The sequence below is a fragment of the Salmo salar genome, chromosome ssa14 (assembly GCF_905237065.1).
Source record: "Salmo salar chromosome ssa14, Ssal_v3.1, whole genome shotgun sequence".
Taxonomy (NCBI): domain Eukaryota; kingdom Metazoa; phylum Chordata; class Actinopteri; order Salmoniformes; family Salmonidae; genus Salmo; species Salmo salar.
The window spans coordinates 31,193,293-31,213,611 of NC_059455.1; the positions used below are offsets into that span (position 1 = coordinate 31,193,293).

The window sequence follows — 20,319 nt, forward strand, 5'->3', positions numbered from 1 at the left end:
ACTCACACCTTTAGGCCTTGCAGAGGCGGTCGATGAATCAATCTTTCAAGAGAGAGGTAGTGTGAGGCAGAATAGATGTGTCCCTCCCTGGCCCTGCCTTCCGTAGACAGCTCAGCTGGACTCAGCCCAAACCCCAGTGGTGCTAATCTGGTCCACCGTTCCCCACTTCTCCCAGTGGACCATCTGCTGTGGAGTGGAGGGACAATCATTAGGAGTAGAGACAGCTCAGCATCAAACGTGGACCAATGATCTCTAAATATCTATGCTCAGAGGCCTGATCTCATTGTTTCAAAATATCTAACGATACCAATTAGTGTCTATCTTAATTGACCAAATCTGCAGTTTATATTATTTATACATTTTATGTCATTGTTGTTGTTTAAAGGCATCCAGGCTGATGAACCATGAACTTAAAAGCCCACTAACTAACAGTTTTATGATGCATGGTAAATTGTGGACAGGAGGACAGACATGGTAGAAGACGATGCCTTCTCTCATCTTGCTTCACTCCACCACACCACAGCCATTGGCTCTCATTTATTTTTTGTGTTATATGTTAATTAAGGTAATCATCATATCTACCTCCTGATTCTCCACAGTAGCAGTTGTTCCCTCCTATTGGGTTTAGCTTATGTTGCTCCATGTCCACCCAATGCCCTGTCTCTGTACACATCTAATTGGAAATGACTTGTTGATTGTGTAGCTGCTGGATCAATTATATGATCAGATCACAGGGTTAATGCTAATTGCTGGTGTTAATGTGTGCTTGAATCCCCACATGCGTTCTTCTGTTAGCTGTGTGCTAACTGTACCCATTGGGTAACATCAGGAGCACTAGCTGTTTTAGTCATCATCATGGTAGCAGATGGCTTTGAAATAGCAACAGTAATACCTCATTGTATTGTTCACTCCTGGTATATATCGTCTTGGAGGAGAACATTTTGACCTTAATCATTGTGCTAACATGGTACAGAATTACTTTGACTTTTCACAGAATGGAATTACCTCTCCAGTGAGGCTGTGACAGATCCTGCATTAAAAAGCAATATCAACGAACTCTATCAGCATGTTATGATACTACTGTTGTCGCTCTGATACTATGACGCTACCATAGATGTATAACTATTAGAACTTATATTCCCGTTCACATCAATGGGTAATAGGGCTTTGCCTATTCTAGTATCTGGTTTGGTCAATGTTTTTGTCAGCTTGTTTGGCCTTTTAAGGGCTCATGTCTTGCCTGTACTGGTCTGTTCCACGCATGAAGAGCTAGATTTGTTTTCCCAAGTATCCTCATCAGTTTAAAAAATCAGCCATTCATTGCTTTTTTAATCTCCATAATGAAAGTGTTTTAATGCCTCCAATTTATTGCCTGGCCAGTCAACGAAATAATTAGCTTTGTTCAGGTTTTTAGAAGCTGAATGCAGAAGTGTAACGTCATTGGACTCTGAGGAAAACTAAGCTGCATATCTAAATGCCATGCTTTTTTTTCTAGATGGAAAATGATGGGACATTTGAGGAGGAGAAAGGACACATTCATTACATAAAGGCTTCTTGTATCAAAAATGACCGAATTTCTTTATTAAATTATATACTTTTTGCCATTTGTTCTGTTTTCTTAACAAGTTATTCTTGATAGGTTAATCGGACCTTTTAACACCAAAAATATTTCAATAAAACAACTGTAAACGTCCTATGATGTTATTCTACACCAGTGAGTGTCTTTTGAACATAACCCAACCCAGACTTCTAAACATACATTTTCCCTAACTCTACGTTTAAATAAGACACTCTGAGGTATTTATTGATTCTGTGACATGTAGTTGATGTCTCAAACTAAATCAGGTAATTGAAGTTGGTGTCGAGCTAATTGGATTATAGCTTTCCCCCTGAAGAGGAGACCCTCCACTAGAGAATTGGGATTGATTAGGATCGATTAGATTGATAGTCTCCACACTCAGATCCAAATCAGCTAAATCAGGTTCTGTATAGACAGAGGGACCAACCTCTAAATGTCCGGTGTCTACAAAATAAAAGCTCAGTATTGTGTCCCTCCCAACCCCAGAACACACAACCTCTGCTTTTACCAGGCTTGGAATCCCATGTAACTAAATTCTGACCTGTTTATACTAGACTGGTTTGCCTCCGTTTAGTACATCAAATCTGGGTGTGCAAAGAGAGGGCTGATGAGAGATGTGTTGGAGGAGCCCATTCCCATTGTGACTAGTCTCCTCTCCAGTCTCCGGCTGGAGGCAGGGAAACATGCTTTATGCAAATGAGCCTGCTATATTTGCTTGGCCCTAATTAGGTAATTACAAATCATTTGTCTATGAGATCAAGCATGTGCCGAGGACTAGAAGATTTACATCAGTCAGTTTCTACTGTATTATCATCGTCTTAATGAGTTACTTGTGAACGGAGGAGGCATTATGACATGTGTTATAGCATATGTTGTGTCAAAGCCCATGCCCAGGCAGATGACAGGTGACATTTCCATAAAGCCTGATGAACAATGTATTACAAATGAATTACAATACCTGCAGCCATTTTACAATGTGTAAGGCATAATCAGAGTAAAGAAGAAACTGTTTCTTATTGAAAATTTAAACAACAGAAAAATAGATGGATGGAAATCGGGAATAGAAAGAGACCAGTAGAATGAATACAAAGGGGTATTTTGAGTAAACTGTGTTGGAGTCTGTTGTCTTGAATTCATAGTGATGGCTATGATTTTCAAGTGTACACAATCAGTATCGAGTAGCTACTGTAAGGGTACCCTGATACTGGTTCCAGTGAGTATCACTACAATAAGTTGCTTGGATAAAAGTGTCTGCTAAATGGCATTTATTCGATTTATTATTAGGCAATTTTTATAGACGGCAAACGATCAATTACAGAAGAAATATTTTACCTTTGTCCAACAATAGCCAAGCTGTTTCGAAAATGAAAGTCATTTTAATTTCATTTCCTCTGTCATTGATTTTAAATGGCCATATTTCACCATGTCCGTGTGATTGTTTTGTTTTCCAGAGTCGGAGGAGTCATTTGAGTTCACCATAGTGTCTCTGACGGGCCAGATGTGGCACTTCGAAGCGTCTACGTTTGAGGAGAGAGAGCTGTGGGTCACAGCCATTGAGAGCCAGATTTTTGCCAGCCTGCAGTCCTGTGAGAGCATGAAGAACAAGGTGGGCATGAAAGACAGTGAGGAAGGAGACAGTGGGTCTGTCCGGTCATGATTAGTTTAGACCCAAGGGTTTTCCACGACCACGTTACTTGACCAGAAAAGACTCTGGTTGCTAATCAGGATGTGTGAATGCAAATTTCTCTCTCGGTTCTTCTCCTCTCTCTCCCCCGTCACCCCCCTCCCTCTCTCTGAGCTGCCATGTGTTGGGCTGTGTGTCAGACAGGTGCAGTGCAATGTGGGGGAGCTCTTATTACAGCTGACAGACTTCAGAGATGGGAACACGGCCTGTGTCAGAACACAGGGGAGGAGACGCAACGCAACACTGACTCATTTTCATATAATACTTTGTCTGTGCTCTCTCCCTCTCCCTCTCTACCCCCCTCTCTTTCTTCTCTCCCCCATCTCTCTACCTCTCTCTCACTCTCTCTTTGCCTCCCCATCTTTCAGTGATCACCTGTCCTTCAAAGCCTCCAGTCCTATCTCCTCTCTTCCCTTCTGTTGTTTGTGATGTGTATCTTGCTGAAATCCTGTCTCCTCTATTCTCTCACTGTAAAGTCAGGATGCCTCTCACAGATTCCCTCTTGCTTACCTCCTTCTCACTGTAAAGTAATGATGCCTCACACAGAGTCCCTCTTGCTTACCTGTTTCTCACCTCTCTCTCACCTCTCTCTCACCTCTGCTCTCCTACAGTCCCGGTTAGGCAGCCAAAGTGACGCGGCATCCATTCAGTCCATAAGGAACGTGAGAGGGAACAGCTTCTGTGTGGACTGTGATACAGCCAGTGAGTACAGTACCTTGTCAACATCATCAGAGCTATATGTCAATGATTCCCAAGACGTTAAGTGCCAGGTACTGTACACTACGTGACAAAGAGAGCACAGATGATAAGCAGACTTGGATGTTTTACAATGCTGTAAGACTCTCTTTTTCTCCTCCTCCTCTCCCAGACCCTGACTGGGCTAGTCTGAACCTGGGGGCTCTGATCTGTATAGAGTGTTCAGGGATCCACAGGAACCTGGGGACCCACCTGTCGAGGGTGAGGTCTCTGGACCTGGATGACTGGCCTGTGGAGCTCAGCATGGTGCTGATGGCTATAGGCAACACCATGGCCAACAGTGTCTGGGAGGGGGCCCTGGAGGGGTACACCAAGGTGGGCGCTGACAGCACCAGGTCAGTACCCCACATCTGTCTGTTTGGTGTGGGTTTCTTTGTGTGTCTGTACTGTCTGTCTGTCTACCGGTCTACAGGTCTATTCATCTGTCTTTTGGTTTACTGGTCAGTACCCCTCATATGTCTCTCTGTCTACATTAATAATGGTAAGTGTGCGTGTGTGACATCACTTTGCACATACCTGCTAAATGCCTCTGACCAGCACCAAGTAAACCAAGGTCTGGTCCCCTCTTCTCTCTCCCCAATGAGGGTTGTTTGTCTCTGGGTGACAGTTGAGGCCCAGCGTGTCTCTCTGACTAATGACCCTGTGTGTGGATGAGCAGGTAATTAAGGAGCCCATTATGGTGTTAGAGCCCACCCCAGGGGCAGAGCCCCAGGACCCATCAGGGCCCTGTCACGTATCCATCACACAGGGCCCGGCTGCCATCACTCTCTCTGTCCCTCTATAGAAGAAAGGTCTGTAGTGTCTGTACTGTTTCTGACCTACATTAAGAGAAGATGTAAAGATATACTACTCAAGTGCTAAATGGCTCGGTTTTTCATCTTTTGGTCTCATTGTTACCATTTATTGTATTGGAGTCACTGAGATTAAATAGTCATTTTAAACAACTGATTGTCAGAGGAAAACAGCATTTTTTAATATCTCATAGGTAATCGTTGATCAATGATTATTAAAATGCCGATATCTATTTGTTGGCAGCGATCTGGACAAAAGAGGAATAATTGTTTTCTCATAAATCCCATGAAGAAGGAGGATTCCATTACCTTTAGCCCTGCTCCTCTATCACCACCAAGCATCTGTTGAGCAAATATAGGAGACAAAAAGGTGAATGAATATATTATCTCCAATCTGATCCCCACCATATAAATCTTACTTTGTTGTCTCGTCTATAGAGATTGAACATTAAGATAAAACTTCAAGATTAAACTTCAAGATTGTTCTATCACTATGGTCTCATCATCATCATCTTCCCTTGGACTTGAAGTGGTTCTGATGTTAACTGTGTCACCGTGGTGACATGGTGCAGCTTCGTGATGGCACCCAGGCAGCTGGTGTAGCGCTCCCACCCCACCTCCTACTAAACATTAGTGACACCTAATTTAAACGACTCAGTAACTAGGCTACCTGAAGATGAGCCTCACATCTGATTGAATGTCTCCTGCAACACTAGTTCTGCCGGCTCGCTCCTCAGCTTTTTAACATTTTTACTTAAAAGCCGTTCATCCACTAGAGTGGTTTAGTTTTTTTAGAAATTCTTATGTGAAAGAAGAATGTACAGATTTGCATTATAGTCAGGTTTATGTAGATATCAACACTTGTCAGTACTCATCATCATGTAGGCTAGTTTTGTGGTGGTTTTTGTATTGGTTTGTATCTTTTCAAGGACTAATAATTGTAGTATTTTTTTATCAGAATTCTCCAGTGCCATCATCGGCTTTCAGAGGTAGTTTAAATGTATCACCCAATAATTTAATGAATAAAATATATTGATTTATTGGTATGCCATAAATGATGTGTGTGTACATCAATAGAGCATGATGACATACATTTCTCCTGGGCCATAAATCTTAAGAAATGCAGCGCTGGGATCTTTCTCCAGTCAGCATATTGGAGGGGAGTTGTTCCTTTAATTAGTGTCTGGCGGTCGGCATGATCTCCACGCCACCTCTAATTGTCTGGCATGCACGTGAGAGAAAACACTACAGACACACACACACACACACACACACTCACACACACATGAGAGAAAACACTACAGACAGACACACACACACACACACACACACACACACTCATGAGAGAAAACACTACTCACTATTTTGACGGGGAAGGAAGAGGGAGAATCCACCATACACACGCCTCCCTCACCTCACCCCTCCTCCCCTGTGTCTCATTTGGGGAGGAAGATGTCCGGGAGCGTGAACGGATGTGGAAGGCTATCCCTCACCGGCGCTGGCCACTTTACTGTCACCCCTCTGTAGGTTGGAGCGCCATGCGGGGCCCTTGGCCATGGCCAGGTAATAGCTCTGCTCTGACGACCAGAGGAGAGGAGAGAGAGGAGACGAGCCCTCCTCCTCCTTCACTTTGGTTCAGAAATAATTTGCCACTCCCACATGCTGCCTGCAGGGGCTGCGTGGTAATACAAATGAATCGCATCACTAACCCATCGAAACCTGCGCACTCATTTTAACTCCCTCCTTCTCGAACGGACACAGTGTCTGGGACAATGGATGCACCATCACTCGTTCTCATCCCTCTTTCTCATCCCTTGTTCTCAGCTGTTTTTAGAATTACGACCCCAGTGTGGATTGCAGAGAGGCTGTAGTTTAGCCTTCTCTTGGATCAAGCTAATCCATAATGATCCTCTTTCCCCCCGGAACCCCAAAGTTCCCAAACCACAGAGCGCAGAGCCTGTCCGGATACTCACAGGTTAGGGGTGCGGGAGCATCAACCGGCAAGCGGCCACACTCCAACTCTCCAAAGAGGCTTTAGAATAGCTGGCCTTGCCAGGAGCTCTGGTGGAGGTGGGTAATTAATTTAGACAAATGAATGAGTGGAGCGGGGGTCTCCCGTCCAGTCCAGCACGGTGCCACGGCTGTCTCTCCAAATGAAACCCACAGGTCACTGATTAGCCCCGCCCGCCGGGGAGACGATTCACCACTAATTACCCAACATGCCACTGTGTTTCAGCACCAGCAAGGTAGATGGAGGAAATTAACTAATATAGGGCCAACTGAAGCAGATTGCTGTAGCAATCGATTTATATAATTTAAATTATCTCTTACAAAATGCCATATAAATGAAAGAAAATAATAAATTATTATTTCTACAACAGATATACACTTTGGCATTTCGCCTCAATACATCTGCTTCAAGGAAGAATCCTTTGTGTGAGCTGGACTGGATTGAATGATAATCATTTTGCCAAGCAATGGTGTTTTATGTAAGTGAATGGGTGCATGTGTGGTGTACGTGTCATTGTCCCAGAGTTTTGTTGGAGAGGACAGGGGCAGTAGGGGTTAACAGCGAGAGCGTTTAAGGGTGTTAGTCTTCGCTGGCACAAAAACACAGCCACTCCATCATAGGGACGGTGTCAACCTCATTAATGTCACAATATATTCAACTCATCCTGCCCTGCCTGCCGCTAGCCCAGGGCTAACAGATGCTCCTCTACTGGCCTCTCAAAAGAACGACTGGCCAAACCACTCAACCAGAATGCTCAACCCCAACAAAACAGCAGTTTCATTCTAGAACCATACTATAGAACCATCATCTCTGAGCCAACATTATATATGCATGAGTGAAGAAGTATGGGTTTTATCCTACAGAGTTAGATTCTAGATCATGGTTCTTATGTAGTTGTTATTCTTAGTTGAGAACAGTGTTTGACTTAGACTGAAATAGGTGCCAGTACTCATTTCGGTGCCGCTACTGTTTATATTTAGATTCAGGAGCAATACTTTTGAGCTAATGTTCTATAAGAGGAATAGGAACTCAAGCAGTAGAAAATTTGAAGTGCTGGTACTCCGCTCCAGTGAGCTCCTGCCCAAGTCAAATCAAATCAAATGTTATTGGTCACATACACGTGTTTAGCAGATGTTATTATGAGTGTAGCGAAATGCTTGTGCTTCTAGCTCCGACAGTGCAGTAATATCTAACAAGTAATATCTAACAGTTTCAAAACATATACCCAAAATACACGTAAATCGTAAGGAATGGATTAAGAATATACATATATGTCAGAGCGGCATTGGACTAAGATACACTGGCATAGTATAGAATACAGTATATACATATGAGATGGGTGATGCAATATTTACACACAACTAAAGTGACTTCGATACCATAAAATAGTATAGAGTACAGTTTATACATATGAGATGAGTAATGCAAGTTATGGAGACATTATTAAAGTGGCTAGTGTTTCATTTCCTTAAAGTGGCCAATGATTTTTAATCTATGTCTATAGGCAGCAGCTTCTGATGTGCTGGAGGTGGCTGTTTAACAGTCAGTGGTGTATACAATGCAATACATTAAATACATACTGTATGAGATGGGTGATGCAATATGTAAACACAATTTAATAGTGACTAAGATACCATAGAATAGTGTGGAGTCCAGTTTATACATATGAGATGAGTAATGATAGATACGGAAACATTATTAAAGTGACTAGTGATCCATTTCTAAAAGTGGTCAGTGATTTCTAATCTATGTCTATAGGCAGCCGCCTCTGATGTGCTAGTGATGGCTGTTTAGCAGTCTGATGCCCTTGAGATAGTTTCAAAAGAAGTCAAATGATGTCAAGCACTGATTGAGGATAACATCTAAGCTGTACCCCTGTTGTTGACTCTAGGGAGTCTTATTTAGGAGTTTTACTGTTGACATTTACTGGGTTGTTCTCTCATTTTTCACCCCTAGCAACCTTTGAAGCTCTGGGGCCCTGCTTTCTGTCTGTTGTGGGTGATTTTGTTTTTTCTCGCTTTTATTTTCCTCACTTTCTGTCCCCTTCTCCCAGCTTTCTCTATCTTTCTCTCTCCATTCAATTCAAAGGGCTTTCTTTATTGGCATGGGAAACATGTTTAAATTGTCAAAGTAAGTGGAATAGATAATAAACAATCAAACATTAACAGTAAACATTACACTCCCAAATTTTTCAAAAGAATAGAGACATTTCAAATGTTATGTTATGGCTATGTACACGCTATGAAATTGAATACAATTATACTCTACAAAAGATAACATTTGGTCCCAGTCTAAATAGAGTAAAAATTACTCTTGTTGCAGAGTTCAATTTTCAGAGTTATTTCTACTCTATTCAGTGTTTATATTTAACTCTACAAACTGTAATTTACTCTATTTAGCTTAACATGTAAACAACTGTACTGCCAATTCACTCAATATAGAATTGAATATTATCTGTGGAAAGTGTAATTTCTTACTCAAATTTAATAAATTTTTACTCAAAGATAGTGTTTGGTCCAAGTCTAAAAAGAGTGAAAATTACTCTTATTGCAGAGTAAATTTTTTTGAGTTATTTCTACTCTATTCAGTCTTTATATAACTCTACAAACTGTAATTTACTCTATTTTGCTTAAAATGAAAACTCTGCCAATTCACTCAATATATAATTTAATATTATCAGTCAAGAGTGGCATTTGTACAACTAAACTTAACGTCAATAAATCAGAAGTCAGTATTTAATGAAGCAGTTTATTCTCAAATGTAAGGCATTTGCAATACATACATCAAAATACTGATGATAATAAAATAAAATTGTGGACAGAAATGAAATGTTGGCCTCTATTCACTTTAATACATGTACATAAAAAAGCTAATCTAACAATGACATGGAGGATTTTGTGAAACTGGCATCTCACATATCAAAAACACTGATGATAAAATAAAATTGTGGCCTCTGTAAAATGACATTTAGGCATCTGTCCCCGCTTTATTAAAAGTAAATAAAAAAAGCCAATATTGCAATACAATACATCATGGTTTTAAAGAGCTTACTGTGCAGTTTTTAGAATCACAGGGAACAGTATGGGACAATAAACAAACTTGAATCATCACAACTGTAAGACATCTGTATATCAAATACTTTGTGACAGAAAAGTTCTTTAACATCAACTACGTAAGATCCCTCTGTTGTACACCCAACTCTATCTGCATTAAAATGCTCATCAAGACAAATTATTTGTAGAGCGTTGGACTAGTAACCAAAAGGTTGCAAGATCGAATCCCCGAGCTGACAAGGTAAAAATCTGTCGTTCTGCCCCTGAACAAGGCAGTTAACCCACTGTTCCTAGGCCGTCATTGAAAATAAGAATTTGTTCTTAACTGACTTGCCTAGTTAAATAAATGTAAAATAAATAAATCGTAAAGTTTTCTTGAACTGGAATCAGTCTGCATCATCTCCTTTATATTAGGGTGTTTGTAAATAAACTGTAATGTTTTCAAAATTGGGATGTAAACAAATGTATCAGTAACAACAATTTGATCATAGCCTCCAGTAGTCCGACTGCATCGTGTATCAAATCTAGTACCAAGAACGTATTCACTGGGTCTACCCTTCCCCACTTTTCTGTAAAATACTGCCTTCTCTTACTTTCAGAATTTAATACACCAAAAGGATTTTCATTTTTTTCAAAACACTGATCAATTTTACTCTCAATGTCACGTTTCATAGGCTCCTGTATAGACAGACACTTCTTCACAGATTCTTTAGCTTGATTATGAATATCATCAACTATCTCTTCCATGGAAGAAGGGGAACTTGTTGATGGCAAGTCATCAAAATGACTTACTGCTACATATTCAGCTGTAGAGGGGCCTTCACCATGATCAGAACAAGGGTCATGTGCTTTATAAAGATGCTTTCTGAACCCAGAAAAAGGGCCATAAACTTGAGAACAACCAGCCTGACCGCATTTAAGATGAAGTGTCTTTCCTGGACAAAGTCTGTGGACCAACTTCAAGTGTTTTGTTAAGGAATTAGCATTTCCCTGGGGGCTTTTGCAAGCAAAACACAACATTTTAGATGAATGATATGAAAAGGTTTCTGTGTGAAATGAAAAAGGTTATTTCCTATGCTGCGTTTTAACCGTTTGCAACTTCAAAACTTTGAGTAACTCAATGCAGCATCCGAGACCTCAAGTCTGCAACCCTAAGATTAACCTTAGTGGTATCAACATCAATTTCATAAATTGTGGTTTGCAAGAAGTTGTACGCATTTACCAGATCCTGGTTGTACGAGGTACCGAAGACAAAATTAGCTTTGAAAAGCTCATCAAAACAGGCAAGAGAGTCTGGTGACTTACAAGGTATTGCATGTTTGTCAATCACAATGAAGTACTGGTGAATCACACTCCTCTGGGTCCCCACAGCAAGCAGATAGGGTTGAAGGCTTTCCATGATTCTCTCCAGATACCCCTGGATGCTGGTCCCAGTCTGTGACACAAGAACGTCATTAGTGTGCTATTAAAATGAGTCACTGTTCACAAACAGTTTGGGAAAATGTAAATTACAGCTACACATGATCTTACCATGATTTGTCCCTAATCTTAAAAGTAGTTATTAGGATTAGGAATGGGGACAGAACAGTCAACTGTAGCCTCACCTAGATAAACTTCACAATGTGGTCACTGGCGAGTCTGGCTGAGATTTTTCCTGGTCTCTTGCGGCCATGAGGTGACTGTGGCAGAAGGTGGACAAGGACCAAAATGGATGACATGTCACTGTCCCATCCTGAAAGTACACATTTTCACTGAAAGTTACATCATTCCATTTTGCTTTCAAAAATAATGCTCCCTTCCATTAGTATAATCATTTTATTCCAGCATACCATTTTCCACTTCTGTTGTGGATTCAGCATTTTGAACCAGGTCTTGCAGGTCGCCTGTTTGTGTGAGGCCACTGCTTTGGTCAATGACTTTCTGCTTATAGAGAGTAGGCCACTTCTCCAGGAACTTTGCAGAGGTTGCATCACCAAACATCAGACTAAAATCTTGCTCAATCTGCAGACAAGATGGAATAAGTCAAGACAGAACAGTAAACATTATGGTGTGGCACTATCGTCATGTAATATATCACAGTCCTAATCAGACTGTTGTAGAACAGAAAACGATTGTCCTGACAGTTTCAAGGCAAGGCAGTCGAAGATCCACATACCATTCCTGCTATGTCTTGGAATCTTGGAAACGCTGTGAATATTTCAGAGGATTTCACTGGGTCATGAACCATCTTTTGGCGATAGGTAGAAGGTCTGCATCATCTTCTCCTTTACAATTGCTTCATCAGCTGTATGCTTCATCAGTGCAATGGCCTCACAACACAGGCTTTCTGTTGTTGGACAGTTTTTCTCTCTGAAGAGGCCTCTACCAGCTTTTGAACTACCTGTAACATGGTGAAAATTTGACAGATTACTGGGGTTGTCTGCTCTAGACAAGTATACAGTATTGTGTCATAAGAAACTCTGCAAGGATGGCCATGCATGCAGTTATGTCACCAGATAAAAAGTAGGATTTATTTGACTCAGAAACAGAATTAATACTAAGAAATACTAAAGAGTAAGAGACAAAGAAACACTTGCTTATACAGATGTTTACATACAATTATTCTCTGGTCATGTGTCATGAAGGAGACTAACTACAATCAAAATCACTTACACGTCAGTGACTGACTCATGGTCTTCTGTCGTCCCTCTGATGCTTCCCTTTGAACACATTTCAGTCTCCATGCTAGATATCCACTCCCACCTTCTGCATTGTAATAATGCTCCTTAAGTAAAGTATATTTCAGTTTGAGTGAGCAGGTTAAAATATCTTAATATTCATTTTTATCCTTAAAACTACAGATGAACATAGATGAAGGTTTTCTCATTCAACAGGTCTGACCCTCACAGTGCAGAACTTAACTGGGCTTTTATACCACCAGAGTTGAGCTTAGGAGAGACGGCAGAGATGGTGGGCATATAGACATGTTAACAGATCTTTAGTTTAACTAAAAACATCACCAAACAGTAAAACAACAATTTAAATATTGACATTCTGAAATAAATTCAAGGTGTAAGAGTCCCAGAGAGTTAAAAAGGTTGGACTTTGGTTTTAATGTACTTACATAACCAAACTTGCTCCTAGGATCGGCCAGGTATGGGAACAAGGCAATGATGCCCTTTGCGTAGTCCTCTTTAACACGCCTTGAAGGACTTGTCCTAGACACACACACTTTACTGTTTGAGTTCCAAACAAAAGTATTGATGTGCAAATCACAACTTCTGCTAAAAATGTTGTTAGGTGGTAAGGTATGTAATGAGCATATGACGTATACCCATGTTCACTTGTCATTTGTGCAACCAATATCTTGACCATATCGCATCTTCTGCTATCTGTTAGGCTTTTTGTCCGAGCATACTCATTCACGATCCTCTCTCCTCCAGGTTTGTTCTTCAGAATGTCTTCAATCATCTAAGTCGGAGTAATTTAAAAAAGGAACACACTAACACTTTTAAAACAGCAATGAAATAGCAAGTATAATAAAACACACCATGATCACCCTTTCACAACTTTCATTGATGTAATTTATCACTCAATCTTCAAGTTTGGCATTTGTTTAATCTGTACATTTTCAGTACTTTCATGAGATAGACGATTATCCTCACCTGTCTTTCTTGTAGCAGGACTCTGCTGCAATATAATGGTGTCATCGGAGTCCCCCTCATTGTCTCCACTGTATTTTGATAAGGAGCTGCTTGCAGAGGAGCTCAACGAATCTAGCAATCATGTTAACATTTAACTGGTGTGATTAACACTGTAATTATAACACAATTTAGGTGGAAACATCCATTATTATGATTAGAGGACTTTTGTTAATGACAAGCGGAATGCAAAAATGTAACATTTTGAATTGACTAGGCCCACTACTGTTCTTAAAGGGGTGGGAGAGGTGAGCACAGAAACAAAGATCATTTTAAAATATCAAAATGAGAAAAGAAATCAGCAGATATATCTGCTTGTCTCACATATTCAGAACATGTGTTAGGCTAGCCAGGACTGTATGGATGAATGTGAAGCTCTAAGCTAATAAGCAACTCACCATCAGGATTTGGGTCTTGGGGTAAACGAATCTCCAGCACACCAAGGTCTTGTTTCTTTAGAAGAAACTCAAACACCTCATCAACTTCAGCCTTCGATTCATCATAGACTTTTAAGTCCAAGTTTGGAACGTCAAATTTATTGGCAACTGTGAAGACAAAATAAGATTGCACAGCCTTATTGATGAAATATGTTGTGTATTTTTAGAGAAAAACCAGAACAGAAGACAGAAATCAAGAGGTCATCTTTACGTCAACATCATAACACTAAAACTGACTTAGTGCTCCTTTCCACGTCAATTCCAATTATATACAGTCTATAGCCTGTCGACTACTGCCACGTACTGTATTATTATAACAGCAGTCTGAGTATTATAGCAATACACCACAGATAGCTATCAACACTGAGATTGTAGCGGCATACAAATGTTAGTATCACTTATTCTTTAAAACCATTAATGACCTGCAAAGACAATGAGCACAGCTACAGATGAGCATAATAAGACAACTCCCAAAACATAAACCAATCTTTGACTGATCTGTGATTTGGGGAGGCGCAAGTTTGCTTTGTATTCATTATCAGCAAGGAAATCGGCAATCAATTTGACAGTAAATATAAGGTAAGTATATTTAAAGTGTGTCAGTATAAGTATGTTGTTCCATAGGATAATGTGTTAAATTTGAAACTTTTCACTCACCACAATCCAAAAGGGATTTGAAGGTCAGTTGCCCCTCATAGCAAATGTACTTTTGACAATCCCTGTACTTCACGCGTACAGCCTGCATCCTTGATGACAAGAAGAAAAAGTACATTTAAATTGCATTAACACAAATTTGCACAAATTACAAGAGAGCAGTGCTCTATTTAGAGTAAAACACACGTGTTGCATCGACCTGCCTGTCGCTAAATACTGTCTACTAACAGCTCTCTTTTCAGAGTAAAACTCACGTGTCTTACCGACCAAACAGCAGCTACAAATTGTCTAGCTCTAAAGTTCAGAGTAAAACGCACGTGTTGCACCGCCCAAACTGCTCTAAAACTGTCCATCAGCTCTGTTCAGAGTAAAATGCACGTGTCGCACCGACCAAACTGCAGCTAAAAACTGTCTAATAGCTCTAAACTTGAGTGAAACACACATGTAGCACAGACCAACTGCCGCTAACTGTCTGCTAACAGCTCGCTTTTCAGAGTAAAACACATGTTGCACTGACTAACCTGCTGGCAGTAGTCAGTAAAGTCCGCTAGCTACTAATAATAGCTAATACCGCTCTGTTGAAAATTTAAAACAGGTGATGCACCGATCCATTGGGCGTACATACTGTCCATGAACCACTAAAAGTGGTATAACTTAATGTTACTGTAGCCAGCTAGCTAATTAGCTCTAGCTAGATGCTCACATTAGCATCTGACTATGCAAGTCGTGCAGTAACAGTAAGCCTACACTACAATGCTAGCTAGCTGTAATGTTGCTCAACAGTTTTAATTTGGACACAAAGTTAACCAAAGCAGTCAACTTACCTGGAATTCTAATTAAGTATAGAAATGAAGAAATTCTGTGGTTCTGTGAATGACTTCTGATGTTCGGCGGATCCTCGCTCTCGATCTGTCTACTCTTTCCATTCGCGAGACACTTGCAAATGGACAATGGCGGCAAAATCTAAATTTAACCAACATTAGTGATTGTGGTCATGCTGTTTTACTCCAATAGAATTGAATCTGTATTTTTGCTCCCACTATAGCGGCCGCTGGTAATAATTACACTCTAAAATGATTTAATTTGACTACTTGAGAGGAAAGTAATTTTAACTCCGGAAAAAACATTCTCCAGTTTTTACTGTGTACAGACAGTGTTGTAGCAATGTGCAAATACAATGCCCTCTGTAGTTATTGGGACAGTGAGGCATTTCTTTCTGCTTTTGGCTCTATACTCCAAAAATGTGGATTTGAAATCAAAAAAGTTTAGGGGAGCAAAAGTATTGGGACAAATTCACTTATTTTTTTTTTTATTTAACCTTTATTTAAACATTGAGTCACATTGAGATCAAAAATCAATTTTACAAGAAAGCCCTGTATACATTACAATAAAAACAGAATAATAAAATATGCGTATAAAACAATATAATTCAGCACACAATAACAACTTAAACATATTTAAAAAAACAATCACATTCAACTACATAGAGGTCCTCAATCAATCATTTAAACAGCCTGAGTGGCACCAGCACATCTAACTGCACTGAACTCTGCAGATTGTTCCACAAATGACAGGAAAAAATCTAAACGCAGATATTATGTTTATTGAAGTAGTTAAAAGTTACATATTTGGTCCCATATTTGTAGCACGCAATGACTAAATCAAGCTTGTGCCGCTACAAATTTGTTGAATGCATTTGCTGTTTGTTTTGGTTGTGTTTCAGATTGTTGTTCGCAATAGAAATGAATGGTAAGTAATGTATTGTGTCATTTTGTAGTCACTTTTATTGTAAATAAGAATAGAATATGTTTCTAAACACTTCTACATTAATGTGGATGCTACCATTATTACAGATAATCCCGAATAAATTGTGAATAATAATAATAATAATGATGAGTGAGAAAGTTACAGACACACAAATATCATACCCCCAAGACATGCTAACCTCTCACCATTACAATAACGGGAGGTTAGCATACCCCCAAGACATGCTAACCTCTCACCATTACAATAACGGGAGGTTAGCGTGATATTTGTGAGTCTGTAACTTTCTCACTCGTCATTATTCACTATTCATTAAGGATTATCCGTAATCATGGCATCCACAATCATGTAGAAATGTTTAGAAACGTATTATATTCTTATTTACAATAAAAGTGACTCTAAAATGACACTATGGTCTGTGTGGCGGTTGGTAGAGTATGGCGCTTGCAATGCCAGGGTTGTGGGTTCGATTCCCCACGGGGGACCATTATAAAGTACGAAAAATGTATGCACTCATTACTGTAAATCACTCTGGATAAGAGCGTCTGCTAAATGACTAAAATGTAAATGCATTAGGGGCGGCAGGGAGCCTAGTGGTTAGAGCGTTGGGCCAGTAACCGCTAGATCAAATCCCAGAGCTGACAAGGTAAAAATCTGTCTTTCTGTCCCTGAACTAGGCAGTTAACCCACTTTTCCTAGGCCGTCATTGTAAATAAGAATTTGTTCTTAACTGACTTGCCTATGGTACAATAAAATAAAATATTTACCATTCATTTCTATTAGGAACAAAATGATCTGAACTAAAACAAATAGCAAGTGCATCCAACAAGTTTGTAGAGTCACAAGCTTGATGTAATCATTGCGTGCTAGGAATATTGGACCAAATAGTAAACTGTTTACTACTTTTAATAGACATATGAGGGAATTTATCCCAATAACATTGCTCCCCTAAAATGGGGGGACTATGTACAAAACTGCTGTAAATTCTACACGATTCAACCTGTATGGATGAAAACACACTCAAATTAAAGCTGACAGTCTGCACTTTAACCTCAGTCATTGTTTGATTTCAAATCCAAACTTTTGAAGTAAAAGAAAAAAGTTAAAGTATGAAAGGGAAAATAAATCGACAGATAATATAGTATGTATTTACAATGGTGTTTGTTGTTCACTGGTTGCCCTTTTCTTGTGGCAACAGGTCACAAATATTGCTACTGTGATTGCACACTGTGCTATTTCACCTAATAGATATGGGAGTTTATCAAATTTGGACATGTTTTCGAATTCTTTGTGGGTCTATGTAATCTGAGGAAAATATGTGTCTCTAATATGGTCGTACATTTGGCAGAAGGTTATGAAGTGCAGCTCAGTTTCCACCTAATTTTATGGGCAGTGTGCACATAGCTTATCTTCTCTCAAGAGCCAGGTCTGCCTACAGTGGCCTCTCTCAATAGCAAGGCTATGTTCACTGAGTCTGTTCATAGTTAAAGCTTTCCTTAATTTTGGGTCACAGTGGTCAGGTATTCTGCTCTGTGTACTCTTTCTTTAGGGCCTAATAGCATTCCTCTCTCTCGCTCTCTCTCTCAATATGTGTTAGTGAAACTGCCGGCTGTTGCATGGGAATCGCTCCTATACAGGCCGCCCCCTCCCTCTGTGAGAGGTGTTTAGATTGCCTAGTCCCCCCCTCCACCACTCCTCTCTCTGTGCATCTATTTGATGTGAAAGTTGAGGAGCAGGGAGGAGGGGTGTGGGGGGAGTTACCCTGATTGTTTAGGAGGGGGGGGGCATCCTGATTCCGCCCTTAATGTGTGGACCAATCCACGGTACCTTTATTAGAGGAGGCCTGGATTGGTCATTCTCTGGTCTTGCCTATTCACTGACACTTTACTCAATGCTACCATGGTCCCACCCCATCTGCCTCAGTCTCTTTCCCCCAATAAATCCCTATTTGGCTTTGTCTTTGGAGCTTGACTAATTATCCTTGTTTGTTCCCTTTATGTGGATCCAGTCATGTGTTGTTGACTCCGTGGGCTGGGTTGAGGAGAATCATTCCACCATTTGCCACTTAATTATGTGAAGGTCAGAATCCTTTGCTCAGCTCAGGAACTAACAAGCAGAATCTAACATCCTATTTTACCGTTTCCTTTGGTCTTCTGAGATACCCTCTGTGACTTTAGACTAAACTTATGAAACAAAGGTCAGCTATAAGGTAAATAAATGATCATCACTGCACATAGATATAACACTTAATGACTGAGGAAATGAATGCTGCACCAAGCACTAATGCTTTATCATTTATAGAGACAAAATCAGAGGTTTTCATTGAGGTCTTTGCTCTCAATCTCTTTTCTACAAGTCTCCTCTGTCCCCTAAGCAACAGAGGAATTTGGTGCGAGTACTGTATTTGCGCAAAGGTGGGGAAAGCAGTGTGTGTGTGTGTGTGTGTGTGTGTGTGTGTGTGTGTGTGTGTGTGTGTGTGTGTGTGTGTGTGTGTGTGTGTGTGTGTGTGTGTGTGTGTGTGTGTGTGTGTGTGTGTGTGTGTGTGTGTGTGTGTGTGTGTGTGTGTGTGTCAAAGGTAACCATCGGCTTGATTTCCTGAATATCATGCCCTGCTGAGAAAGTTCACTCTCGATCTCCTCTCTTTCTCCCTCTATTTTCTCCTCCCTCTTTGACATGCTAAATCTGCTGATTTTATTTTTCTTCCTCCTGCGGAGAGGAAGTGTCCTTTTCAAGGGTCTCGGCTTTCCCCCTGACTGACTAAACCCTACCTCTGTTTGGATTGTTGTTCTATTTCAAACAAAAGACGGAGGCGGGATTACCATTTAAATTCCTTTCATACTCTACCTTTCAAGTGGTGTAGCAGCTAAGGAATTTGAGTCCCCACCACTGGCCTGGCTGGGTGCTTTCCATTTTCTTGAACAGAACTCTTTAAAGTACTAGTGTGGTTGCATTTGGACCTGAAGTACTGGGATTGAGGTCTTTTTGGAAATATGTTAGGCTGATTTTGTGGCTTCAAGGCCTGTATTCACAGGATCAGTTTTGCCTTTTAGATCATAATGAACACGATTCTGCAGGGGAGGACCTGATTCCAGATCAGCCCTTCTACTTTGAGATTGCTTTGTGAATACGTTGACGTCTTGTTAATGGTTCTCAGCCTTTTTGTTTCACGTCCTGGCGCTAACTTTCTGCCTCATTTAGCTCATGTCAATTCACTGTGTTCTCCTCCCCCGATCTGGCATTCATTCAGTGGGTTAGCTCTCAGAAGAAAACTTTGACCAACCACTCTGTTTGACTTCATCACAAATTCCTAATTTACCCAAACAAAATCTGGTAGTATATTTGTTCAGACAATTACCCAAAATCGATCAGATATTCATGAAGTTTTCACACATACTTGATCTTCGGCCTTGGTTCCTGTGGTGGAGAGTGGAAACCAGGGGGGTGGGATGGGCTGTCAGCCTCCCACCCAGAGCAATCCACTGGTTCTGTGTTCCCATTGATCTTCTAACAGCCTTGTCCATATATAATGACTAGGGTTTGATGGAGGGCTTACATCGCTCCAATCTCCTGCCATTAGGGTTACATTGTTGCTTTCATAGCACCCCCATCCTTAAGAAAATGTTCTTTTTTCGTTTTTGAATGTTCACTATAGGAAGTCATAAGGCAAGTTTAGTGCTATTCCTGTAGCACTTATACCTCAACTTAAACCGTTGAGGTATAAGGCTTTATAACGTGTTATAGCCTAAGCATGTATGCAGGCTTTAAGTGAAGTGTTAATGGACCCTGCACTCAACATAAAACAATTTCTGTTCTGTCAGTGCAATTAGCAATCCTTTAATGAGTAAAGGACAGTGAGAGAGTTCAGGGTGACTCTTTTATCTGCCAGGCTGAGTGACTTTAGCAGTTCATC

General features: G+C 40.4%; 1 protein-coding gene across 6 annotated transcripts in view; it reads left to right on the forward strand.

Moving 5' to 3' along the window:
• LOC106569352 (arf-GAP with GTPase, ANK repeat and PH domain-containing protein 3) overlaps positions 1-20,319 on the forward strand; it is a 300,794-nt gene that overhangs the window by 274,067 nt on the left and 6,408 nt on the right. For 5 of the 6 annotated variants that reach the window (XM_045694203.1, XM_014140651.2, XM_014140649.2 and 2 more), the window contains exons 14-16: positions 3,031-3,185; positions 3,875-3,965; positions 4,132-4,354. In XM_045694203.1, the coding sequence (XP_045550159.1) occupies positions 3,031-3,185; positions 3,875-3,965; positions 4,132-4,354 (469 nt within the window). Of the gene's footprint in view, positions 1-3,030; positions 3,186-3,631; positions 3,966-4,131; positions 4,355-20,319 lie in introns of those variants that run through there. The other variant, XR_006758793.1, reaches the window with a different exon arrangement.